Source organism: Tachypleus tridentatus, chromosome 7 (assembly GCF_004210375.1).
Source record: "Tachypleus tridentatus isolate NWPU-2018 chromosome 7, ASM421037v1, whole genome shotgun sequence".
NCBI lineage: Eukaryota > Metazoa > Arthropoda > Merostomata > Xiphosura > Limulidae > Tachypleus > Tachypleus tridentatus.
Genome location: NC_134831.1, coordinates 170,479,032 through 170,506,783, shown reverse-complemented (window position 1 = coordinate 170,506,783; position 27,752 = coordinate 170,479,032). Strand labels below are relative to the sequence as shown.

General features: G+C 34.9%; 2 protein-coding genes across 2 annotated transcripts; both read left to right on the top strand.

The window, feature by feature from the left end:
• The first annotated feature begins 800 nt into the window (after positions 1 to 800).
• On the top strand, positions 801 to 2,823 carry LOC143257205 (cuticle protein 10.9-like). The gene is made up of 3 exons (XM_076515585.1): positions 801 to 955; positions 1,504 to 1,593; positions 2,130 to 2,823. Exons 1-3 carry the CDS (start codon positions 947 to 949, stop codon positions 2,484 to 2,486), a joined length of 456 nt encoding a protein of 151 aa, XP_076371700.1. The 5' UTR covers positions 801 to 946; the 3' UTR covers positions 2,487 to 2,823.
• An 8,711-nt stretch (positions 2,824 to 11,534) lies between these two features.
• Positions 11,535 to 14,694, top strand: LOC143258233 (cuticle protein 10.9-like). The gene is made up of 3 exons (XM_076517219.1): positions 11,535 to 11,648; positions 12,093 to 12,176; positions 14,237 to 14,694. Exons 1-3 carry the CDS (start codon positions 11,640 to 11,642, stop codon positions 14,591 to 14,593), a joined length of 450 nt encoding a protein of 149 aa, XP_076373334.1. The 5' UTR covers positions 11,535 to 11,639; the 3' UTR covers positions 14,594 to 14,694.
• The last annotated feature ends 13,058 nt before the right edge of the window (positions 14,695 to 27,752 follow it).

Genomic DNA, 27,752 nt, shown 5'->3' with positions numbered 1-27,752 from the left:
GTCTCTCTATTTTTTTTTATTTTAAATTTGATAACACAGTTCACATTGGTTTGAAATTATATTTCTCTGTGCTTAATACCTTCACATTAAGCGTGTGTCACATGAATATCATTGCTTAAAAGAGTAGAGATACTCATGTTAAGTATACAAAACAACATTTAATAATTCCCCTTGTATATTATTTTTACTGGTAATGTCGACAACATAGTGTAAATCATTTAAAGAAAACTCTTTGACTGAAATTTAAGCGTTGTGAGTTAATGAGCTATTATTTATTTGTGGACTTATTTATGAAATTATTTACTCTGTAGTTTCTCGGCTCTGTCTTTTCTACGTATTTTCTTTAGCCAAAAACTTGGTCTGGCGGTTATAAAGCTCTGGACTTGTAGCATTGAGATTACAGGTTTGATATTTGCTTCAGTCTTCCCCCTTTAGGGGGCTGTGTAGCCATTTTGATTCGTTTGAATCTTAGACAGCTGCAGATAAACAGAGGACGTATGTACCTTTCAAGTTTGTATAGAATTATTCTACTTAACTTGAAACATGAAACAAAGTTTTCTGTTGTTAAACAATCGAACCCCGGATTTCCGCGTTATAATCTTTCAATCTCACTGCTAAGCCACAGAGTTCAAGTCATAGTGTAAGATAGGGCGTGTCCAGTCTTCTTGGCTGTTTGGAATACAAAATAAGCGAATGTATTTTGGGGTCATTAGTGAAAGTTGCTATAAAGTTCTCTGTTGTAGTTGATGAAATTCATGTCATGTTATCGATTTAACTGATTTGTTTGTTTTTTTCCTTTGCTTCTTTCCTCTTCATTTGTTGATAACAAGTTGACCTCTTTAGGTCTTAAGGTATATAAAAGGACGATCGAAACAGCGAAATCAGCAATCTGGAGCAGAAAGAAGTGATTTCTTCTCAGGGTATTCATTCAAATACAGTGTTCAAAATGCTGAAGGTGAGGCGCCGCGGCGGAGCCGCTCTGAATTCGGTTCAGACGTTCTCTTCTCTTAACCTATAGTACAAATGCTTTTTATTTAGTTACAGTATAACTCATTGTAAGTCTGTATAAAACTGAAAGCAGGATTTATCGTACTTAGATTTTGTGTTTCATTTTAGAAATTAGGCCATGAATACTTTCATTTATCAATTATTATCACTGTAATGCTATAATTTCTTATAAACTAAGGATCTTTATAGAATACCTGTCAGAATATATCGAAAATATTTTAAATAATGTTTCATATTTGAATGTGTTAAAACAGTATTATCAACGAACTTGCAGTTTCTTGCGGATGCCCCCGCTAGTAGAGCGGTAAGTCTACGGATTTACAACGCTAAAATTAGGGGTTCGATTCCCTTCGGTGGGCTCAGCAGATAGCCGGATGTGGCTTTGCTATAAGTAAACACACACAATTCTTGTGGACATGGGAGAAAAACAGTTCTCTTCATTATCTTAGTTAGTAGATTTTTTCACTCGATATAAAATAAGATTTTCTATTACAGGCAATTGTTTTTCTAGCTGTGGTAGCCGGAGCTTTAGGTGGTAAACTTCTCGCCTACCACCCAGTTGTATACTCTCACCCCGACCCCTACGTAAGTATAACAAACCTTTGAAATTTAGCAACAACACTTACTTCTATTATGAGGTCAGTTTAATTTTAGCAACATCCAACATCGAAACGTGCTTGATATTGAAAAAAAACATTTAATCTAATAAAATCAAATATTACCATTGTCGAACAAGTGAAATGGTTAACAATGAAAGAGTGCCGATAATGAATAAATGAAATAGTTAAAAATCAAATAGTACCAGTAATGAACAAGTGAAACAGTTAAAAATCAAATAATGCCAATAATGAATGAGTAAAACGGTTAACAATCAAATAGTGCTAACAATGAATAAATGAAATAGTTAAAAATCAAATAGTACCAGTAATGAATGAGTGAAACGGTTAACAATCAAATGGTGCTAAAAATGAACAGGTGGAAGAGTTAACTAATCAAATAGTGACAATAATGATCATGTGAAATAGTTAACAATCAAATAGTGCTAATAATTAACAAGTGGAAGAGTTAACCAATCAAGTAAAACAATTTTTAATACAGTTATGTTTCAACTCTCGTTCTAGGCTGCACCCGAACCGTTTGACTTTGGTTTCCAGACCACTGACGAATTTGGAACTCAACTGAGCCGCCAGGAGAGTGGTGACGCCAGCGGAGCTGTCTCTGGAAGCTATGGCTACGCCGACGCCAACGGCATCTGGCGAAAGGTGACTTACAACGCTGATGCTGGCGGTTTCCGTGCCCAGGTCGACACCAACGAGCCCGGCACCGACAGCAAGAATCCCGCCGACGTTACCGTCAATGCTAATCCCGCTCCCGCACCCGTTGTTTACAAGCATCCCGTGGTAAAACACGTGATCCCTGCTGCCCATGTGTACGCTCCATACCACCCCATCCTTGTCAAGCACGTCAAAGCGTATTAAATTTGCTGAAAAAAAAGAAGATTAATATAACAGTAGCTTGGTGAGCATGCGCATTTGGAAGAAAATAAGAAGGTGAAGGCTATGCTGAAAAGAATTAGTGCTGTTCAAAAAAAAAAAAAAAACTTGCAAAATAATTCCCCAAATTTTAGAGTAAAATAGTTTGATTTTATTGTTACTGACACAGCATGTTAGATACGCTTTCTACTTTGTGCTTTATAGAATTATTTCGATATTTATTTGAAAATAATTTTGAAAAAATAACCTTCAAACACAAATTGTCACGCATTTGCATGGGTGTGTATATTTGTTGAAATAAACTTGTTGTTTAGAAAAACTATGTGAGTGTTAGAGCACGTTTCTTTTTTATTCATTCTCAATGACTGAGAACGGAGTTAGAATTAAAGGTCTTAAAATTGGGTGATCACCACGTCCTGAGAAGTAGCCTTTTAGGAACCATCATTAGGCCTAGTTAAACATGCAGTTAGTCACGTTGAAACAACGTTAAGGCACACGACATCAACTAGAAATAAAGTTAATTATCCTCAGGCTTGTATTTAAAAGATATAAATGAACAGCACTGAACAGGTTTAGAGACACGTGCTGATAATAATTAATTACGCTATGTTGTTTGCGTTTAACAGAGTTTATCCTTCGTAAGTAGTCTGAAAAAGTGGTGTATTCGAGTGAAAAGTACATACTAAACACACTCAATACTAATTAGTTATAACATAGTGACTTACAACTTTAACATGTTACATTTCGAATTTCAACTGTACCTACACGTTGTTCAAGTACTATCTCAAATAAAAGAAAAAATAATTAAAATATGAATGTGGTAAAATCCCGTTTTAAAGAAATACTTATCTTAATGTAATCCGTAGTACAATAGCATGGTTCTTCGAGAAATATTTTAAATACACCAGTAGGAAGCCAATAGATCTTCAGATATTTAAAATATTAAGTTACGTGCAATACCGACTATTCTCTTTCACGAACATTTTAATTAGATATTTTTTTTTTTAGAATAACACTGCACGTGTGCAAAGCTAAATTTAAAAATCGTTTTAGATTATTTGGAAACTATTAATTGATAATTAAGATTCAAGTCAAGCCTCAATTAGATTTATAGTCTACTAAACCATTATCACCTGTTGGCCGCGGGTTCGTATCTCACAACAGAACATGTTTGCCATTACAACTTCGAAGATATTATAATGTAACGGTCCATACACCTATTCGTTAGTAAAGAGTAGGTCGAGAGTTGGCGGTAAGAGGTGTTTACGAAATGCCTTCCCTTCAGAGTTAGAGATGGCTCGCGCGGATAGCCTGTGGAAAATTTCGCCCGAATCGCGTAAACAAACGATCTGCATATTGGTCTAAGCCTAAAGAAACGTAAGTATATATTTATACACTTAGTTATTCAGCATTGTTAATTCATAACAACAAAAACCATTAATAACGATTCTAAAACAAGCAATAACTTCACTTCCGTTGTACACAGCTAATTCTTCATGTAACAATCATCCAAGGAGACATTTCATAGTTTACTGGTCGTTTTAACTCTCCTAGTTTTGATAGCAGACGTTCTATAGTAAAAACAACATTATATGAAACATCGACTTACTCTGGTAGTAACAATATCACCAGAACACGTGGAGTGATCCTGATAGCAACAATATCACTAGAACACGTGGAGTGATCCTGATAGCAACAATATCACTAGAACATGTAAACTATCCCTACTAGCAACAATATCACTAGAACATGTAAACTATCCCTAGTAGCAACAATATCACTAGAACATGTAAACTATCCCTACCAGCAACAATATCACTAGAACATGTAAACTATCCCTACTAGCAAGAATATCACTAGAAGACGTGATATATGGTATTTGTTTTACAAGACACTAAAATTGTGAACTAAAATCAGCATTTTCAACATTTTATGTCCTCGCTTATACCATCCCTCGTTTCCAAGATCTTTTCCATGTAATCACGTTCTATACTACTTTAATCTACTCAGTCATAGGATTTTTTCCATGTACTTACGTTCTATACTACTTTAATCTACTCAAACAGTCATAGAATATTTCAAATGTAATTACGTCTACACTACTTTAATCTACACAAACAGCCATTGGACCTTTCAAATGTAATTACGTTCTATACTTTAATCTACTCAAACACTCATAGGATCTTTTCCATGTAATTACGTTCTATACTATTTTAATCTACTCAAACAGTCATAGAATCTTTCAAATGTAATTACGTTCTATACTACTTCAATCTACTCAAACACTCATAGGATCTTTTCCATGTAATTACGTTCTATACTATTTTAATCTACTCAAACAGTCATAGAATCTTTCAAATGTAATTACGTTCTATACTACTTCAATCTACTCAAACACTCATAGGATATTTTCCATGTAATTTCGTTCTATACTACTTTAATTTACTCAAACAGTTATGTATGTCTTCTCAACATAGACTACTTTTATACAGTAAGAAGCTACAAAATTAGTCGTGGATTATACTTCTTCAATCTCCTGTCTAATGTTTTGTTTTATGGAGTTTATAACATATACTCTTCAAAACAAGAAACGCAAAAGGGATATTTTTTTTATTTTAAAGAGAAATATATGTAATAACGTTACAAGCTCAGAGTATGTGATGTTACACGTGTTAAGGCACTGATTGTCAGACCAAAATGACAATAAAAGTTGTGCACTTTGAAAACGGAGGAAAACATCGGATTTTTCGCTAAAACGCATGCGTGTCCAATAAATTTGTTTGAGAGATCTGCATGTTCTGCAAGTGCAACATGTGCAAAATCCCTATAAAAGTGACGGGTTCTCGGTTTTCATAGCTCAGTGTTAAGCCACCGACACGCAATACAGTTACGCCAAGACTGACTGAAGCACAACGCAACAACGCCATTGGTCGCTTAGAAGCAGGCGAATCTCAATCAGATGTTGCCAGAGCTGTGAATGTCCACCCAAGCACCATCACAAGGCTATAAAATTGTCACCAACAACATGGATCAACTCGTGACCGTTCACGATCTGGCAGACCTCGTGTGACCACGCCCGCACAAGATCGCTACATCCGGTTACGTCACCTTCGGGATAGGACCACCACTGCGACGTCTACTGCCTCAACCATACCAGAGCTGCGTAGGATTTCCGATCAGACCGTACGCAACCGTCTACGAGATGCAGGAATCCGACCTCGACGTCCATTCAGAGGCGTCATCCTCACCCAGCAACATCGTCAAGCACGGCTGCAGTGGACTCGGGCACATCTGGTATGGCCTCATCGACGATGGAGGCATGTTTGGTTCAGCAATGAATCACGTTTTATGCTTCGTAGACAGGATGGAAGGACCCATGTTTACCGTCGCCGAGGTGAACGTTTTGCAGCAAACTGTGTGCAGGATGTTGACAGATATGGTGGTGGCATTGATGTGGGCTGCCATCGCCTACAATGCCAGAACAGACCTTTTGCACATTCGAGGGAATCTTACGGCTCAACCATACGTCGACGAGATTCTTAGGCCCCATGTGCAACCCATCATGGTAAACGTCAACGACGTTTTTCAACATGACAACGCCCGTCCTCACACAGCTCGACTCACCACTGTCTTCTTGAGACATCACAACATCAACGTTCTTCCATGGCCCTCCAGATCACCAGATTTAAACCCCATCGAACATCTTTGGGACGAGTTAGACGGATGTCTGCGAGGGCGACAACCTCAACCGCAGACTCTACCTCAGCTTGCAGCAGTTTTGCAGGCTGAGTGGACAGCCATTTCACAGGATGTGATTCGTCATCTCATCGCTTCCATGGGCAGGAGATGCCAAGCAGTTATTGATGCTCACGGGGGGCATACTCGTTATTAACGTTGAGTGACGTTAAACTTCACCTGGTGAGCGTGGACTTCGCCTTTGCAGACTTTGGATGCTCAGCAGTGAATGTCCAAAGTTTCACACATGTCATACAGAACTACCCGAAATAAACTTGTTAACAATTTGTATCATATTTTGCGTTTTTTTTTTTTGAAGAGCATAACTGTATTTATATTACCATGTGTTTTTCTATATGAAATGAGTGTCTAACATATAGTTGCTCATGTCAATGTGTCAGAACAGTAAAGTATGTAATTTAATTCTTTAAGCATGCAATGATTTATGCGAATGACCTCTTCTGAAGCATTTGACAAAACATGTCCTGCGTTTTAAGTAATAAACATAAACATACAAAATAACGTACGTCGTGTTAACCTGACAGTCCCAGAATAACGTTAAAATTATTTTAGATTGTTGGTCGAATAAGTCGGTTTACCCTTTATAGTTTCTATACATTAGAACAGGTTGAACTAACTTTATCATTTTTTGATACACCCAAAGATAGACTTTCAAACAGTATGGCATTTTGGTTCGATGTTGACTAGGCCCGGCATGGCCAAGCGTGTTAAGGCGTGCGATTCGTAATCTGAGGGTCGCGGGTTCGCCTCCCCGTTGCGCCAAACATGCTCGCCCTTTCAGCCGTGGGGGCGTTATAACGTGACGATCAATCCCACTATTCGTTGGTAAAAGAGTAGCCCAAGAGTTGGCGGTGAGTGGTGATGACTAGTTGCCTTCCCTCTAGTCTTACACTGCTAAATTAGGAACGGCTAGCATAGATAGCCCTCGAGTAGCTTTGTGCGAAATTCAATAATAAACAATTGATGTTGACTAAGTGATAAAATCCTGGGCTGGATCCTCCTTGAACGTGCAGTCCGTTCCGTTGTTACTTCCACTTACTTTATCATAACTTGGATATCTGCTGGAAAAAGACAGGAACTAATGAAAAAATAAATGATAAAAAGGAGAAACAAGAAATTTCTTTGCAAATTTTTCTAAAAATCCTTTTTTGTCCAAATAGTTGTAACAGTTGTCAGGGTTCCTACAAAATACGTTTCGTTTAGGTGTTGGGAGTGCCGTGGAACCTATAGCGTTGTTAGTTGGTATAGATCAGGGATGGACAATTTATTTTTCAGAGTGGCTACAATTGTGGCTAATGAAAATAACGTTGATCACACTATTAAAAAAAATTGAAAGATTTTAGTTTAATCAAAATAACTGCATTTCAACTTGTCTTCAATATGACAGTTGGTGGTGATTTTTATCAACATGTTTCGCGAAATTTGACTTAATATCTGTGCTCAATGAACATCTTAACTCTGCCTCTAGATGTATATCAGTAAGCCGAGATCTGTATCTAGATTTGAGAAACTATAGCGTAAAAAATGCTGACTCACACACCTATGTGAATCCAAACAAGGAAAATAAATTTTAAATTGCTATCTTTAAATTTAGAAAAATTCTCATTAATCAGAATAGTAAGCCACATCTCTCTGATAGAACATTTTGTTTACTTTCTGTAGGGTAAGCATCTCGTCTTCAAATCCTCACTTATTCAAAGACAAAAAGATGTAACTTCCTTACTGAAGTCTTCTAAGACAAACTGAAAAGAATCATACAAAAATTCAAATATCAATTTCAAATTTTTGACATAGATTTTTGATCCAGTTTACATAGAGATCATCTTTAGCATCAGAGAAATCATAGTCCTTATCATTTTCTAAAAACTATTCAACTTTGCAAAATGTGTCAAATTATACTTTTGTAATTGTTTCACAAGAAGGTTTAGCTTTAATTGAAATTCATAAATAGACTGTGATTGCTCGCTTACCATTTTACCTCTTCTCTGAAGCTTCGCATTTAAATTATTCAAGTGAGCCATCATGTCGCACAGAAAGTTCAAATCACACCACCATGACAAAGTTTCAGTTCTAGGGAAATGTTCAATCTTACTTTTTTTGAGGAAATAAGGAAGTAAATCGTTCCAAGACTTTTCCTCTACTTAACCATCTTACATTTACAAAATTAATGAGAAAATCAAAAGTACAGTCACTGCTTTTCTTCAAAGACTCAACAAACTGTCGATAGATGAGAGAGCTTCCACTTCTAATATAATTCACAATTTTTACAACAATGTCCATCAAATTTTTCGGTTCATCATTTTAGACATCTGAGCACATAAATTTTCCTGATGCAAAATGCGATGGAAAGATGGCAGCGTGGACTTCACATTATTTTCAATTAAATGCTACTTCAAAAGAGAAACAAATCATAATTTCTCCCCAGTAATGACAGGAGCACCGTCTGTTGTGACAGAAACCAGTTGTTGTTTTTTAAATCTAGATTGAATTTTTGACATTTCATGAAATTTTTAAAGATGTTTTTTTCCACATGTTCGATCTCGTAATCTTCAAAGACCAAACATTTCTTCTCTCACTTGAAGATCTGAAGTTACATATCAAACCCAAAATATCAACTGCACAGTGTCACTAACATCTGTTGACTCATCAAGTGCTAAAGAAAAATACAAACAATCTTTTAGTTGCTCAAGCAACTGATTTTCTATGTCTTTCGCTAACTGTAACATTCTGTGGACAATTGTTCTTTGACTTAATTGCAAATTATTTACCTTTTGAAGAATATTATCTTTTATTTTTGAATCATAATTCTCCAACAGAGTTTTAATGACCACAATCAACATTTATTTTATCATTTCAGCATCAGAAAATAATTTCTTTTTTTGAGCTAAAATTCAAGCTACTTTATAGCAAGCTTACATAACTAGTTCTATCTATGATAAAAACCTTTTTGGGCCTCCATTTTGTTCATGAAGTTGTGCTTTCAGATAGTTAATTTCATTCATACAATTTTTGTTATCAATTGGAAAATTTACATCAAAATCGTTGTAAAAACTGTTTAAGTATTGCTTAAGGTTGTATACTTTATTATTCCTAAACACTTTGTTATACAAAAGACACACTGGTTTATTATTTACTTCAATCATTAAAATTTCAACCCAACTTTCATTAAATTCTCGTTTCATATTTTCCCAGTCACGCGCCCTTCTCTTTTCGACAGTTATACCAGAATCAGTTAAATTGTTTTTATTTTCTAAGTGTTCACCATCATCTAGATTCTTTCGTTTATGAATTATCCACTTATCCATATTATGGGATTAAAAATAAAATATATTTAAACACTTGAAAGTTCCACAATCACAATAACAATATATTTGCAAGCGCATGCAAAACAACGCACACTCGATAACAAATATCTGAACCAAATTGACGTTACAAAATGGGCGGAGTCTGTAGCAGTGATGAAGCGCGCGACATTATCGATAACGCGAGGCAGTGCAGTTGCTGATTACCAAATTTGCAATATAAAAATAAATGATGGAAAAATTTGATTCTAAACTCGAGCTGGCCACTGGCCATGGAGTTACCCACCCTGGTATAGAGGCATATGCATAACACGGTAGTGGAAAAACATGATCACAGGTGGAGCTGTAAAGTGACCTTGAAACGTTTGTTTGTTTTGGTTTTTTAAATTTCGTGCAAAGCTACTCGAAGGCTGTCTGCGCTAGCCATCCCTAATTTAGTAGTGTAAGACTAGAGGGAAGGCAGCTAATCATCACCACCCACCGCCAAATTTAGGGCTACTCTTTTACCAACAAATAGTGGGATTGATAGCCACATTATAATGCCCTTACGACTGAAAGGGCAAGCATGCTTAGTGTGAAGGAGATTCAAACCCGCAACCCTTGGATTACGAGTCGAGTGTCTTAACCACTTGGCCATGTCGGGCCTACCTTGAAACGTAGTAAGTTTTATTTTGTCTTGAGAACTTGGTGGTATGGATGGAAGGCAAATCAAGTACTCCACCTCCAAACCAGTGGCTCAGTCATATATCTAAAGGCTTATAACTGAAAAATTGGGTTTGGATACGATACCCGTGAGAGACACAGATAGGCTTAACAACAAGGTATCAGACCCAGCATGGCCAAGTGGTTAGGAGCTCGATTAGTAATCCTAGGATAGAGTGTTCGAATCTCTGTCACACCAAACGAGTTTACCCTTTAAGACGTGGGTGCGTTATAACATGACAGTCAATCCCACTATTAGTTGTTAAAAAAGAAGTCCAAGAGTTGGCGGTGGGTGGTAATAACTAGTTTCCTTCCCTCTAATCTTACACTGCTAAAGTAGGGACAGTTAGCGTAGATAGACCTTGTGTAGCTTTGTGGAAATTTAAAAAAAACAACAAAGTATTTCCAGAACAGACTCCAAACAAGATAGAACATGATAAACAGCAGCTGCGATGCGCACCACGTGATGTAATACGAACATTTTGCTCTAGTGTTAGCATTTAGTGAATAGCTCTGACATCATACAGTTTAAAATACGATTTTTAATGACATGATATGATAAACAAATAAGATTCCAGTGTCAACTTGAATAGCCACCTGTGATCGTTATTTATTCAACTGTAGTTGCAATTTTTAGTGTGTCAGATATATGAATAATATTAAAAGACATTCACAAATTTCCAATATATTCGGTAGTTTCGGTATAAACCTTGGAATTTAATCGACCTTTTTATATTTTCATAACATTTAAGATCTAATCGAACACAAATTTTGATTTGTTCTATATTTACTTTATTCTTTCAGTAAAAATTAAAAATCAGGGTGATAAAGACTCAATGTAGAGTAGTGCTGATTAAAATCTAGTCCCAAATGATGTGGATAATTTTTTTATACTTTTGACGCCAGAGGGCAGGGAGTGCTGCACTATTTACATAGTGAGTAGGCCGAACTATACCTTCTACTTCTGAAAAATATGTTTCAAAATTATTGAAAATGAAAGTTTATCCATTAGAAAGAAACAAAACGCCAATGAAGAATTAGAAAACGTCACAATTTAATAAAGAGAGTTTAAATTTCATAGAATAATTAATATCTTTTATTCCTATTTTGCTGTTCCAGCCCTAGTTTCTATAACCAAGGGTGTAACAAGCCCTATAGCTAATACAAGTTAATTTTTAGGGTCACTTCAATAACCCTGCCCTGTTGTCTTACAGTTTTGGACACTTTGTTCTATTTCTATTTTGTTTTTACTCTCTGCTATTTTATTGGAGTTTGTCAAAAACAACATCGCCCTCTTTTGGACATGTATATAAAAAGAAGGAATTGTAACAGAAGAGAAACGCTACTCGAAGAATTGTTCTAAGAAATTTTAACCACCATGTTGAAGGTAAAAGTTCGCAATGAGACTTGGTAAACACTGCTAAAGTATATGTCTTGTTCATCATATTATTTTCGGAAGTGTGATGACTTATGGCGTTTTGTTAGTTGTAATTTAGAGTTGATAACATGAAATTCTTTTCAACAAATAATAATGTTTATAAAATTTCTGATCAAATTTGTTCATAAAATTAGACCAAGTAACACATTACTTCCCGGATAATTCAGGGTATAGATACATTTATACTTTATCATATAGATACATTTTACACTTTATCATATAGATACATATAACACTTTATCATACGACTGTTTTTTTTTGTCGTTGATTTTTTTTCTGTGTTAAGAATAAGTTTTAGAATCGAACACTAGATCATTTAAGATACGTTTCTAGCACTTGAATTTTAGAGACTGTAGGCCTAACTAAGCATGAATTTTCGTTTATCTCTTGTAGGCTGTGATTTTTCTTATTGCTGTAGCCGGTGTGTTTGGTGGCAAAGTTTTTGCTCCATACGCTTACCATCCCGACGCATATGACGTAAGTAGTAATCTAAGATAATATCAAACCGAACTTGGCATAAAAGAGTAAAAGATTTTGATAAAAATACCCTCTGTAAAAAAGTCTGGAACTCGTAGTTTGAGTTATAATGAAGAGGTAGAATAAATGTGTGTTTAATCCGTCCGGATTTGAAAACTAAGAATGTTGTTAAGATTTGTTCCAACCTAGTTTTATAAACTCACTTAGACATTTAAAACTTAGAGAAAAAAGAAAGATTTATTGTTAATTCTGAGAGAGCAGATGTCAAGCCCAGTACCTCCCACGTTTTATCAGATTTTACTTTGTTCATTGATTTTTTGTTTTGTTCCAGTTTGTAAACGTTGTATCCCCACTGCTATGTGGGTTTTACTTCTTTAAACACCTCTAAAACTAGGATACAGTTTTACCAACCATATAGACTTTTTCCAGGTGTTATATTATATTGTTACTAAGATTTAATTCAATAAATTGTTGTTGTTATTTTTTGAGGCGAAAAGCCTCCCTTCCTTTTCGATATTACTTAGCTGTATCTCCCGTTTTTAATATCAGCACTGTACGAGTTTATTACAGATTATTTTTAACAAATAATTCTCGACAGTTACCAATTATTTATTAACCTGTGCATAATAATTCACGCTATATTCTATTCTAAAAATCCACAACTACTCACCCACTTCAGTGCTGTAGTTCCTGTTGATATCCCGATACTGGACCTGAGAAACTATTTTGTTTGTATTATCTCTCAAACTTCACAAAAGTTATAGAAATAAGCAATGCTTCTATATGCACTATAGCAACAATGATAAAAACTGAATAGTGCTTCTATACGTATCATAGCAACAATGATAAAAGTGAAAAATACTTCTATATGTATCATAGCAACAATGATAAAAGTAAAAAATACTTCTATATGTATCATAGCACTAATGATAAAAGTGAAAAATACTTCTATACGTATCATAGCAACAATGACAAAAGTGAAAAATACTTCTATATGTATCATAGCAACAATGATAAAAGTGAACAGTACTTCTATACGTATCATAGCAACAATGATAAAAGTAAAAAATACTTCTATATGTATCATAGCACTAATGATAAAAGTGAACAGTACTTCTATATGTATCATAGTAACAATGATAAAAATAAAAATACTTCTATACGGATCATAGCAACAATGATAAAAGTGAAAATACTTCTATACGTATCATAGCAACAATGACAAAAGTGAAAAATACTTCTATACGTATCATAGCAACAATGACAAAAGTGAACAATGTTTCCATATGTGTTATGATTACATAGAATTAAGAAAGATGAACTAAATTAGTCAAACAGTTGATACCTAATGAAGCTCTTAATTTTTGATCACCATAAAAGTTTTTTAACATGATATTAGCCATAAAAGTTGAATATATGTACATACATACATACAAGATAGCAAACGTATAGGAGAGGCTCAGGCTAATCATTATCGTACTGGACTGCGCATGTGAAGGTCGAAGATTTGAGGTCCGATATGCCACATAATAAATTCGCTTTCCTTTTTCCGCTGTGAAGGTTTTGTAACTGTGGCGGAAAATAGAGTTGTTTGGTTAAGACTAACCGCAAAAGCGGCGAGTACTGCTGACTACACTCCTCTCTTTGATTAGCTATCCCCGGACCCATGTTTCACAAACATTCAATGGTATTGTTTCTACTAATGTGTCTGTAAACAGGATAAATCAAAATTATTTACCTCAGCTTGGTCGTATTTGGTACAAAGATTCAATATCCCTCAAGAACTGAATGGTTGAAGTTTTGTGAATATAGCACAAAATGCAAAGTTATACTAAAATTCAAAACCTTCCTCAGGTTGAAATTTTAGAAGACGTTCAAACTCATGTACAAGTTATAGTTGAATACTACTTGGGGATTAATTATAACCGCGTTGAATTAGAGATAAATTCATACAATTTGATTTGAAATACAGCTGGGTTCTACTGTATATGTTAATTATTCGTTTGACTTTCATAGTTGACCTCCTTATTAATACAGTTCTGTTTCCGCTCTCGTTCTAGGCTGCTCCCGAGCCATTTGACTTTGGTTTCCAGACTGCTGACGAGTTTGGAACTCAACTGAGTCGCCAGGAGAGTGGTGACGCCAGCGGAGCTGTCTCTGGAAGCTACGGCTACGCTGATGCCAACGGCATCTGGCGAAAGGTGACATACACCGCTGATGCCGGCGGTTTTCGTGCCCAGGTCGACACCAACGAGCCCGGCACCGACAGCAAGAACACCGCCGACGTTACCGTCAATGCCAATCCCGCTCCCGCTCCTGTCGTTTACAAGCATCCCGTGGTAAAACACGTGATCCCAGCTGCCCACGTGTACGCTCCCTACACCCACCCGGTTGTTAAAGCTGTCAAAGTGCATTAAGCTTGAATAAAGCATTGTTATTGTTATCAAGTAACTGAATAAAATATTGTTGTTGTTATCCAATCACTGAATAAAGTATTACTGTTGTATCCAATCACTGAATAAAGTATTTTGTTGTTATCCAATCACTGAATAAAGTATTTTTGTTGTTATCCAATCACTGAATAAAGTATTTTTGTTGTTATCCAATCACTGAGTAAAGTATTGTTGTTGTTAACCAATCACTGAATAAAGTATTGTTGTTGTTACCTAAAATGCAATTAAATAGTTCCAGTATTGTTATCAATTAAAAAGATATACTGTTAAGCATAACGGTTGGGTACTTATTATATTCACAATTTTATTTGTTTTGTTACTTAGCATTTCTGAAGTTTATTATCCCAAAACAGAAAGTAAATGCTTGCTTTAATACGTGTGTGTTTTGGTCTGGTACAAACTATTTAAACATTAATACCACTATAAGGTTTTTCAACTTTCAAATATTATAAAAAATAAACACGAGTTACGCGTAAGTGTTGCTATGTTGAGAGGCCACTGCTAAGATAAATACATGTGGTTATCATCGTTAGAAAATGTTGTCAAGATAAATGCATGTTACAGGTGTTTGTTGCTATGGTAAAAGATCATTGCCTAGATAAACATATGTTAAATGTGATAAAATGTTGCTGTGGTGTGATGTCATTTGCAAGATAAGTACATGTTACACATAGTGTTACGATGTTGAAAGGTCGTTGCCTAGAAAAATACTTTTGACTTATAATGTTTGTGTTGCTGCAGAGAGAGGTCGTTGCCTAGCTATATGCACGTACACGTATTGAAATCCAAGCCAACTCATTACTACAACATAATCTCACCAGCTTTATTGAAGAAAACGGATATATGTAAGAAAACTGGAAATTTGGGTGCTTAACCCTTAAACAGCGGAATGTTCTAGGTAGTAACATCATTTAATGATGGACGCCAATGATGGATGCACTTGATAGGGTTAATAAACCTATCAAGTATATTCAGATTAATATATCTAACAAACGTATCAACAATAGTGAAACTAATATATAATTCTGTTTTAAATTCATTACCTGGGCAAATATATGGTAAAAAGTAACTCAGTTTAGCACTAACGCCGACTTTCAATGTTTAATAAGCAAATTAGTAGAACATACCACACCAAACATCTCATAATTATATACAGTAAAACATATCACACAAAATTTATAATAATAACCTACAGTAAAATATATCACACTAAATGTATAATAATTATCTACAGTAAAACATATCACACAAATGTATAATAATTATTCTACAGTAAAACATTTCACACTAAATGTGTAATAATTATCTAGAGTAAAACATATCACACTAAATGTATAATAATTATCTACAGTAAAACATCTCACACTAAATGTATAATAATAATCTACAGTAAAACATATCACACCAAATGTATAGTAATCTACAGTAAAACATATCACGCCAAATGTATAATAATTATCAAAAGTAAAACATATCACACGAAAATTATAATAATTATTCTACAGTAAAACGTATCACACAAAATGTATAATAATCTACAGTAAAACATATCACGCCAAATGTATAATAATTATCAAAAGTAAAACATATCACACGAAATTTATAATAATTATTCTACAGTAAAACATATCACACGAAAGTTATAATAATTATTCTACAGTAAAACATATCACACGAAATTTATAATAATTATTCTACAGTAAAACATATCACACCAAATGTATAATAATCTACAGTAAAACATATCATGCCAAATGCATAATAATTATCAAAAGTAAAACATATCACACGAAATTTATAATAATTATTCTACAGTAAAACATATCACACGAAATTTATAATAATTATTCTACAGTAAACCATATCACACCAAATGTATAATAATCTACAGTAAAACATATCACACGAAATTTATAATAATTATTCTACAGTAAAACATATCACACTAAATGTGTAGTAATTATCTACAGTAAAACATATCACACTAAATGTGTAGTAATTATCTACAGTAAAACATATCACACTGAATATGTAGTAATTATCTACAGTAAAACATATCACACCAAATGTATAATAATTATCTACAGTAAAACATCTCACACTAAATGTGTAATAATTATCTATAGTAAAACATACCACACTAAATGTATAATAATTATCTATAGTAAAACATATCACTTTAAATGTACAATAATTTACAGTAAAATCTGTCACATCAAATGTATAATAATCTACGGTAAAACTATCACACTGTCGTCATAATTACATGAAGAAGAATATACAACACAAAGCGTTTTCTTTTCTTCTATTTATCTAGTCGTATTTTGTATTTAATTTTTATTTGTTTAGTATTGATGTGTGGATAAATTAATCATTTTAATTTTAAGTTAGTTTGTTTTCAACTTGCCTTTTCTGTTACGATAAGCCTCCTGCTAGTACAGCGGTATGCCTTCAGATTTACAACGCTAAAATCAGGGTTCGATTCCCCTCGGTGGGCTCAGCAGATAACCCAATGTGGCTTTTCTGTAAGAAAACATACCCACACACTGTTACAATAAATTAAGTTTACGTACTAAGAACAAAATGACATGTTTCGAGTGAGATCGTAGCATGCTGACAATGGTGTAGGCTTTCTATTACGCTTAGCCTATTTATCTTTTTCTCAGAGTGTATAAAACACACCATTGCTGCGATGAAAGTGAAGCGAAGATAACAATAGGTTAGAAAATAAGACAGTTTAAACCGCACCTAACGAATATAAGTGGAAAATGATAACATCTAGGGACCGCCAATAAATTTACATACTTCAGAGAGTTACAGTGTTATGTAAGGTTAGTTGGTTTGGTGTTTTATGGCGCAAAGCAATTAGGTTGTCTGCGCCGTTATGTAATGTTATCAAACAGATAATATAAGTTTGTTTTAAGGCAAAGCTATACAACAATTGATTATTTGTACCCTATTCAGTTTGTTTATTTATTTTTGAGTTTCACGTAAAGCTACACGAGGGCTATCTGCGCTAGCCGTCCATAATTTAGCAGTGTAAAACTAGAGAGAAAGCATCTAGTCATCACCACCCACCGCCAACTCTTGGGCTACACTTTTACCAACAAATAGTGGGATTGATCGTAACATTATAACGTATCCACGGCTGAAAGGGTGAGCATGTTCGGTGAGACAGATATTCGAACTTGCGACCCTCAAATTACGAGTCAAACGCCTTAACCCACTTGGCCATGACTGGCCCACGATATTCAGAACAGAGTATCAAATTTCGTATGTTATGGTGCTACTGCTGAGACTTAACTATTAACTCTATATATCAATGTTCTATATTAAAATTATTCAAAAAGTCCTAAATATTTAAAGACATATATCATATATCAATACTTAAGCCAATATACCTTTTATTAACATAAATATTTCTCCCGGTGGGACAGTGGTAAGATTAAGGCCTTACAACGTTAAAGTACTGACTAAATAGAGAAATAATTTGACAACTAGAAATCCGTTTAAGAAAAAGATAGCAGAGAAAGACTAAAATTGATGAAGTTTTAAGAAAGGTCAACTCAACGGGTCTTAAGTTTCAGTTTCGTTACGCATTGACGAAACTTGCTTTTATTTACTTAAACTTATCTTTGTAGCGATATACACGAGGATATCAAATGTAAGTGTTCTTCAAGTAAAATATAACAATTATTAGAAAATACGATCAGCTTCTGAAAAACCGTTAACCCTTAAAATTGCAGAGTTGATTTTGTATTGTTCTTTGCATTGTGATAGAGTCAACATGTTACATCATATTCAGAAATTTCATTTCTGAGTCTTGTTATGATATTGAATGGAATAAAATCAGAAAAATAAGTAAAATAATTTCCACATGCTTTTGTGTGTGTTTTTTTTTGCGTGCGTGTGTGTGACTGATAAAAAACTGTAAACAATAAAGACATGAACTCACAAACAATAAGATCTATAAACGTTTTAGAATATCTCTGTAACCCTAGGATTACAAGCTTGGACCTTCTATGTCATTATTTAATGGGGCATGACAAATAGGTTTACATTTTACAAATCGTTTTAAAAAATTATTGGACTGTTTGCTAAATTCTCTGTGTCCACTGATAACATGACCCTATAACCTGCTGCACTGTTCATAATGAATTAATACCCCATCCCTCACTACACTGTGTTTTTTCACTATTTTGCAGTAACCAATTTAAGACGTCAACCATTTCGTTCCCTGTTCTCAAAAACGTAAGTATGAGTGTAAACTGCCATTGACGTATACTATAAATAACATGGCTGATCTTTAGTATGGTTTGGTTGTTTATTCCTAAACACAAAGCTACATCATTGGCTATCTGTGTTGTGCCCACTACTTGTATCGAAAACCGTTTTTTTGCATTGTAAGTCTTCACACTTATCGCTGAGCTATTGAGGGATGCCTCGATAATCACCAAGTCACACCCGACTGATGATTAAAATAGAATGTTGAATTTAGAATTATTAACTTCTTTGATGTTTCCCTTTCGTTTTCATAAAATACTGTTGTAGATGGTTGAATATTTTTCAGAAGTATTTCTGAATTATAACACTCTTACCATAGGTGTGAACTTAGTGACTTTGACATTGCTATGAATATTAGATCGCCAGAGTCACAAATGAAAACAATGAACATAACATATTATTGTTTTTCAACATCAGTTCAGACGCTGATTTGTTGTGTTTATTGTTTTTTCAATTTAAACGGAACTGTTCTACAAGCATAACAGCTAACGTACTCCCCACACCAATAATGAGCATAGGTTTAACTCTTGAAAATAAAACGCGGATATCCATGAAAACAACAACAACAATTAATTAAAACGAGAAAATATCTACAAACAGAATCCTTAATAATAATATTTTTTATTAATCTGGTTTATTTTACATCTAGATTTTGAAATTTACCAACGGCCCCTGCACAAGACAATGGCCGATGGTAGAATGTCCACAGGTTCAAGAGTGGAACAGTGTTTGTTGATCTACTTGTGCTTTCTTTACAACTCTTTGTTTCTCCTAAACCATAACAAAAGAAACTTTTTCCGGCGCCTGAAGGGGAGAATAAGTCCTATTTTCTCACCTTTATCTACATAAATGTAGGAGAGAATGGGGGGCTCTAGTTTTATATATCTCATTTACTTAAGCCTAATTATTGATTTCTTTCAAATTTATCTGGCAGACTAGATTTTTGTCTTAACGAATGTAATAAGAAATTTAGACATCAGACATTTTTTTTTTTAATTTTGAGAAATAATGTAATAAAATATTTAAGTAAACCCGAAAATTTTGCATGTAAAATGTTTTTATGTTTCTTCCCTCATTCGTCATCTTTGACCTCTGTATGGTTACAACTCGTGCAGTTGAAATGCTGAATGGTACAAGTGACGCAGTCAGTTTTAATCGTCGTAATCTCGCGCTGTGATCTAGCGAATATGAAACATTCTACGATGCTCTGTCGAACTATAAAAACTAGGAATAGAAAGTACACAAACATATTTCAGCAGTAAATGTTGTCTTGATGTGGAAGTCTTACCACTGATAAGAATGGCCGTAAAGGTAAATAGCACGAGGAGGTGTTAGGTTTATGTTGTGATGTGAACTGGACATTGAGTTGTAGGGTTTATACCCTGCAGTAAAATTAAACTAAATCTACTACTGGCACCATCAAAGTTCACCGAACTGACCTTGATCCAGGGTTTAGTAGCCAGAGTATGGATCTACAGGTCGTGTCCCATTACCGAAAACGTAACATAATCTTTACGATTATGGGTGCGTTATAAAGATAACAGGCAACGTTCATTATGCAGTCAGACAAGAATAGTCCAAGAGCTGACGGTGTATATTATAGGTGACCTCTCTAATTAGTTTAGTATATTAGTTCCAAATTAGGGACGGCTAGTACAGATTTCTCTTAAGTAGCTTTTCATGAACATTCGAAAATGTACAAATACAATTACAATTTTCCATAGGAATTCTTATTTTGTGTAGATTGAGATTATATTACTTAAAATAAATTCTTATCATAAGCAGCATTCCAAAAACGTTAAAGTTGAAACTCGGTGGAAATCAAACATTTTTTTTTTGGCGTGGATTAAAATCCTGCTTGTCTCAAATTCCAGACGTCTATAATGTCATAAAATACTCACAATCTCATTATTGACTAGAAGTTGTAACTACAGAAGAGCTAAATATGGAAATAAACTTGTTAGAAATAGCTACAATATGAAACTGGCAGCTGTACAAGTAGTTAAAGAAATTGTTGGATATCTTAAAATAAAAGTATTTGGCGCTAAATACAACATAATTAAAGAAAAATAACTAAAAACATAACACACTGTCAAGTACTATAAATTAGGCTTAACTCCTATAAAGTCAGTAAGCATGTATCAAGCTTAACTCTTGTAAAGTCAGTAAGCATAACTTTACTCTTATAAAGTCAGTAAGCACATATTGGGCTTAATTATTTTAAAATCAGTAAGCATAAATTAGGCTTACAAATTTATGTAAAAGCTGCCTTCCCTCAAAAGTAGGATCCTTGACCCAAGTTACTAATGGTAACATTAGTAACCATAAACTAGGCTTAACTCCTGTTAGAAGTAACTGTAAATATGGGTTTGCGTTTCTGCAGTTATTGAAACAAGAATTTTTTCTTGTCTCGGTATTTAAACAGCCCATAAAACTAACAGTTCTTCTTTTTCTTTCTCAGATTTTTGTTTTCTTAGCTACCATGACAGCTGTTTTGGGTGGAAGTTACCTTGGCCCCTAATTTGGAACTAGAGTTGGTATTCCTACTTATGGATATGGCTACACTCCGAATCACGTGAGTATATAGTTAAGTTATACTAGTACTAGCCATATCGACTACTTATCAAGCAGATTTGAGTTTGTTTGTTTTTATACGACTCTGAACTGGAAGGTCCAAGGTTAGAGCTGCCTTCCCTCAAAAGTAGGATCCTTGACCTCATGTGTGCATCAGCTGCTGCAAAGGTAAAAAACAACAACATTATAATTAGAAAGAAAAGCAATAACAAATCATACCGTATTCTGAACAGTAACGTTGGTAAGACCACATTAACTGAATTATTTATCATAAAGGTACTAGATTTATTGAACACTATCATGTTTAAATAGTTCCACCTATTTATAAGTGCATGTTGTTTGATGTTGATAGAATGCAATGTTAGCACTAAACAAAGGACGCTGATAAGACACTATATGTTAAACAGTTAACCTATCAGTAGATTACAAGAAACGTTACAGTAAGACACAAGAATTATTAGTGAAACGTTGTAGCAAGATACTTGGTTCCAAACATCAGTCGGTACTGTAATTCAGAGAAATTTGTAACGTTTTACAGAAAGTTTATTACTAATGTTTTATAACTTATTCCACCTTTGTTTTTACGTTTTTAACGCCTGTTTTATTTGCAGTACGACCAACCTAATCCGTACGGTTTTGGTTACGAAGTACAAGGTGACGACGGTGGCGCACAACAACGGCACGAGGAAGATGACGGGTACGGGAATAAGAAGGGCTCGTACGGCTATGTAGACTCGTACGGTTGAGTACGTGGCTAACCAGTACGGTTTTTGCGCTAACGTGAAAACCAACGAACCAGGAACAGCGTATCAGAGCCCTGCTGACGTAGAAGTTTATTCCAATAAACCCCCTGTCTACTTCATCCACAAGGATTACGGAGGCCCTTATTATGGCGCTTTTTTCTCGCTAGTAAAGAAGGTGATAGTACCCGCATATTCTAATCCCGTAACGGTTGTGAAAGCCCATGTTCCTGTCTACCACAGTTACCATTAAATAAATGGTATTCCGTCAACCATTTATTCAAGTTATTCATCACATATGAAAACTACAAATATCATGTTAAATTATTTCTCAGTGTCTACTTTTACGTGTAATGTTGTCTTCGCTGTACTTCTGTTTTATGGCTTTTTTTGTGTGGTAATGGTTAAGTACTCTTATTGTTTAGGAGAGTATTACATTTACCAAGAGATGACTTAGTAAGTTTGATTTGTTTTTTGTCATCGTATGTACAGTCGGTTCTAATAAAACTATTTCACACTTCAAAAACATAACAATAACTTTGAGTTATTTTAAACATAGCATTTATCCAGTATGTTTCCTATCCTAGTACCACGTAATAATGTGTTTATCTCCTTTCAGAGAGAATAAACACAGTTTTAGAAACAAACTAAGAAACAGTTTGGTGATGTAAAATAATGATGCAACTAAATATTTACGGTCCACTAACTACGTTTATTGTAAAGGGTAATAGAATATAACATATATTAGTTTTCAAGGAAACCATTGGAGTAAGAACATCTGAAGTATACTTTCAGCAACCTTCAGTAACTTGAGAAAGGAAGCGAGTTAACCGTGAAATATAGTTCTGAGTAGTTGGCCAGTCGGTTTTAGACCTGTGGAACGATATCACAAAACATTTATTGTACTTGAAGAGTGTGCGTTATAAGAGTGACAGTTAATTCATTAACGTGAATGGTTGGAGTTAGGGTGCTGCTGATTGGCTGCTTTCCCTCTGGTCAGTAGCTCAGAAATAATGGCGACATTGCAGATTGTCTTAGCAGCTTTACCACGGATAGCATACACGAATGCTTATTTAGAAAAAAATATCCCTCTCCCCCAATAGCTTAGCGGTAAGACTATGGGCTTATAACGTTAAAAATCTAGTTTTGATACTTGCAGTGTAACGTTGCGCTTAAGAACAAAAGAAACTTAAGAAAATATAATTTTGTTAAATTCGGATGTTGCTCCATCTCATATTTGAGAAAGTAAACAAACCTTCAATGAAAACTACATTAGCCAAGTCTTAAATCTAGGTCAACAGTGTAACAGACAAGTATTTTACCACTGACGTTTCTGTTTAACTAAACAGTTTATTTTTTTCTACATTGTTTTACTTATTGTGTTTGTGTTGCGCTCGGAATACTTCAGAGAAAAGGATTACATTTAATTGAAATTAAATTTAAGAAAAACTGATGGGTGTTTAGAAATGTACACTTTAAGCTGAAGTGATTGGTTATCTTTTTTAAAGAAGTAAACCTTCTAAAAGAAAAAGGTTTATTAAATGATTCGTCCTTCGAACGTTCCAAGAAACATACTAAGTACAAATATATTTTTCTTTAACATTCTGGTTAGTGGAATTTTGGGAGTTACTTTTATTGTGTTAATTATATATTTTTTTAACTTTGTACAAATCTACTCGAGGGCTATCTGCGCTAGCCGTCCCTAATTTAGCAGTATAAGACTAGAAGGAAGGCAGCTAGTCACCACCACCCACCGCCAACTCTTGGGCTACTCTTTTACCAACGAATAGTGGGGTTGACCATAACATAATAAAGTCCCCGCGGCTGAAAAGGCGAGCATGTTTGGTGTGATGGGGATTCAAACCAGCGACCCTCAGATTACGAGTCGAACGCCTTAACACACTTGGCCATGCTGAGCCTCCATTGGTTGGAGAAGAGAAACATGGAAGCGACATGAATCAGCTCGAACAAAACCATCATATTTTAAGTTTTACTAGAAACATTACTCCAAAACGATGTTACGTATAATTTGAAATCGATTACTTAGTTGTTGTTTCACTCAACTGTTACACAAAACTAATAAATATACTTGAATTTAAAGATATTTCTCGACTAGTCCGCCAGTAACATAGTGGTGTGTCTTTGGAATTGCAACGATAAAAACCGGGTTTCGATACCCGTGGTGAGCAGAGCACAGATAGCCCGTTGTGTAGCTTTGTGCTTAACATAAAAAAAACAAAGTGTCTCAGCTTAGAGGCGTGGCTTAAAAGGATCATGACGAATGCCTTACGTATGTTTAGATTTTGGTTTTGTTTCTTACCCTGTAGAAGCGCTGTGACCTACGACTTGACATGATTATCTTTGTCTGAAATACCATTAATATGAATTTCATGCTCCAGGTATATGAGATAAGCCTAATAACTTCAGAAATTGAAGGTATTAGCCTAATATTTTCAGAAATTACACTCTCTGAGTAAACGCAATGGCTTGTTTAGTCTTTGGTAGATAATAAATAAATAAAAACAATAGCTAGACTGGTGTGTGACAACGGGAAATGAACCATAAGCTTATTTACTTAAAAAGCTAAAATCCCGAGATCAGTTTTCCGGAACACAGTGCACCTACCTCGTTGTGTGACTTTACAATAAAAACAGCAAATAAGTAGGTTGTTTGTGGTTGTTTGAAGTTAAACACAAAGCTACACAATGGGCTATCTGCGTTCTGCTCACCACGAGTATCGAAACCCGTCTCAGTCCGTAGACATATCGCTATACCACTTCGCACAAATAAGTAAGAATAAAACCTTTGTGTATTCCTGTCGCAAGCTAAACAAAGACGAATTAATTATATACATACACACACACACATATATATATATATATATATACTGTATTGATCCGATTATAGGGCGATCTCGAATACAAGATAACCCCAACTTTATAAACCATGGGAAAAAAATTAGTATCATAACGTCTTCTTTTAGATCCGCAAATCAATAATATAACTGAACCGCCTGAAAACTCTCTTTCTTAACCTGAAGATGAGTTAGGAAGGTCGAAACGTTGTTCTCTGCTTATCAATAAAAATGTTAATACCCATACCAGCCGTTCTGAGATATATTTTTATTTCGAGTGGGTTTCTCGCCATCAAAAACTAATACAAATGTAAGTAACAACTACAAAATAAATGCATATTACTAATGTTACTAATACAAGTAACTGAGAATGGAAATAAATAAATATGAAATGTTATTATTTATATAAGACAAACACACACATTTAAAGAAAGAACGGTGAATAATTAACTTCATTGAATTTTCACCAGGGGACCTTAAAGCACGAATGAGAAATTATTTACACCAGTATCTATCAAAAAACTTTTTAAATGCTTCGTGGTTTAGTTTGTCTGTTTCGAATTTCGCGAAAAGCTACTCAAGGGCTATCTGCGCTAGCAATTCCTAATTTGGCAGTGTAAGACTAGAGGGAAGGCAGCTAGTCATCACCGCCCACCGCCAACTTTTTAGGCTACTCTTTTTACCAACGAATAGTGAAACTGACCGTCACACTATAACGCTTCCACGGCCAAAAGGGCGAACATGTTTGGTGCGACGGGGATTTGAACCCGCGACCCTCAGAGTGCGAGTGGAATGCCTCAATCCACCTGGCTATGCCGGGCCTTCGTGGTTTGGAGAGTAAATTTTTGCATGTTGCTTTAGACTTATTTGTGTTGTTTGTTAGTTAAGCACAAAGCTGCATTATAAGTCCTTAGACATGCTGCTGTGCCACTGGAAGAGAACCATTCCATGTACATGCGAGTATTTATATCTCTCTCTCAAAGAAAGCTACATTGTTAACACCAAAGTTTGATTAGGATGACTAAAAGCCTTGAGTGAAAATAGTAAAAAAAAGTTATGTTTGTTTGTCAGCAAGATTTCTCGAAAACAACTGAATGCATTTGAACGAAAGGTGGTATAGATTTGAACTATGACCCATCTTAGGAGAAATTAGTTTTTGAGGGTCACGATCACAGGAAGGTCACGAAAATAAAAAAGTCCCTATATGTTAGCATGGGGACCGATTTTGCATGCTATTTTTTGCTCTATAGTCTGTATCCGTTGATAACAACGGACATACAAATATGGTTTCTCATTTTGTGAATATGATCAACTCTGCGTGGGGGGAGGCATGCGCCTAACTGAATGATCCTCCAGTTATTATATGGAAATATTTTGACATTTAGTAAGAATGAAGATATAAAGACAAACTTAACAGAATTATTGAATTTATTAAGGGTTGAGTACGTTATACTAAAACTATTTTAAATATGTGAATCAGCAAGACAAGCGAAAACCATAGTTACGAAGGATCAACATGTATAAAACTACATTTTAAATGCCCCCTTACAGTGGCTCTGCTCTGAAGAACTAATGTGTTTGTGTGTTTTTAGTATAGCAAAGCCACAAAGGGCTATCTGCTCAGCCCACCGAGGGAATCGAACCCCTGATTTTAGCTTTGTAAATCCGGAGACATACCGTTGTACTAGCGGGGGGCTGAAGAACTGATAGCGCTATAAAATGGGTTTCACAACGCATGGTGGGCATATAACAGAAAGCCCAGATTATAGATTTGTACTTGATAACAAACAAATATAGCTTGTTGTTTTCAGAAAACGCACTCAGCCTTTGTATGGTATATAATTTATATATCACCGTTTGGAAAACACTGCAGTAGCGTGGTCAGTGAGAAACAGGATTGAGTTTTCGTGTATTCGAAACCTTTATAAACTTCTTTGAAAGATCAAGTTGGTTGTTCTGATTCATTTTCTATCTTTGACATAACCTTTTAAACTGATACAATACTTTTTAAAAGATTGCTATATCAATGCTTACGTTATGTTATTGCAAACATTACGCTGATATGTTTGCTTTTTTAAAAAGAAATTATAAAGTCAATTTAGGCTTTCTTTTTGTTCTTGCTATGAACTTCTACCTTATAATGGTATAATAGATATATACAATGGTATAATGGATATATATACAACAGTCGAATCAATAGCTTACGTAGTAACGAGAAGTGGATAAGTGTAAGTGAGTTAGATCTTAAACGTTTTCCTACGTGGTTTCTCACGAGCTGGTAGTGAGTTCACTATTCAAGGACATAAGGAACTACTATATATACACCTCCAGATATTTTAGCTCTTCTATTCAACAATGAGGGTTGGTTGTGAGAGACACACCACCTATTCTGAGTCTGGAAAGGCAAGAACTGATTCAACAGATCCCGACGCAAAATATTTGTTTACAAAGTCGAGACGATGGCAAGTGTTACGATTCATCTGCCTCTTGTTTTTTCTTGGTGGATGTCTGTTTCAAAGCGGACGTTTCCTTCAGATCTACCTGGAGTACCCGACTATAGTGGAGCTCCAACTGGTTAATGCCCCAACGGTCTCCTTTCCTGGTGTAACAGTATGTAACAACAACAAGTAAGAATATTGTTAACTACGAGTAACAATAACAATAACAACGG

Coding starts and splice junctions, on each gene's coding strand:
- LOC143257205 (XM_076515585.1), top strand. Junction 1,594..2,129: donor ACTCTCACCCCGACCCCTAC/GTAAGTATAACA, acceptor CTCTCGTTCTAG/GCTGCACCCGAACCGTTTGA.
- LOC143258233 (XM_076517219.1), top strand. Junction 12,177..14,236: donor ACCATCCCGACGCATATGAC/GTAAGTAGTAAT, acceptor CTCTCGTTCTAG/GCTGCTCCCGAGCCATTTGA.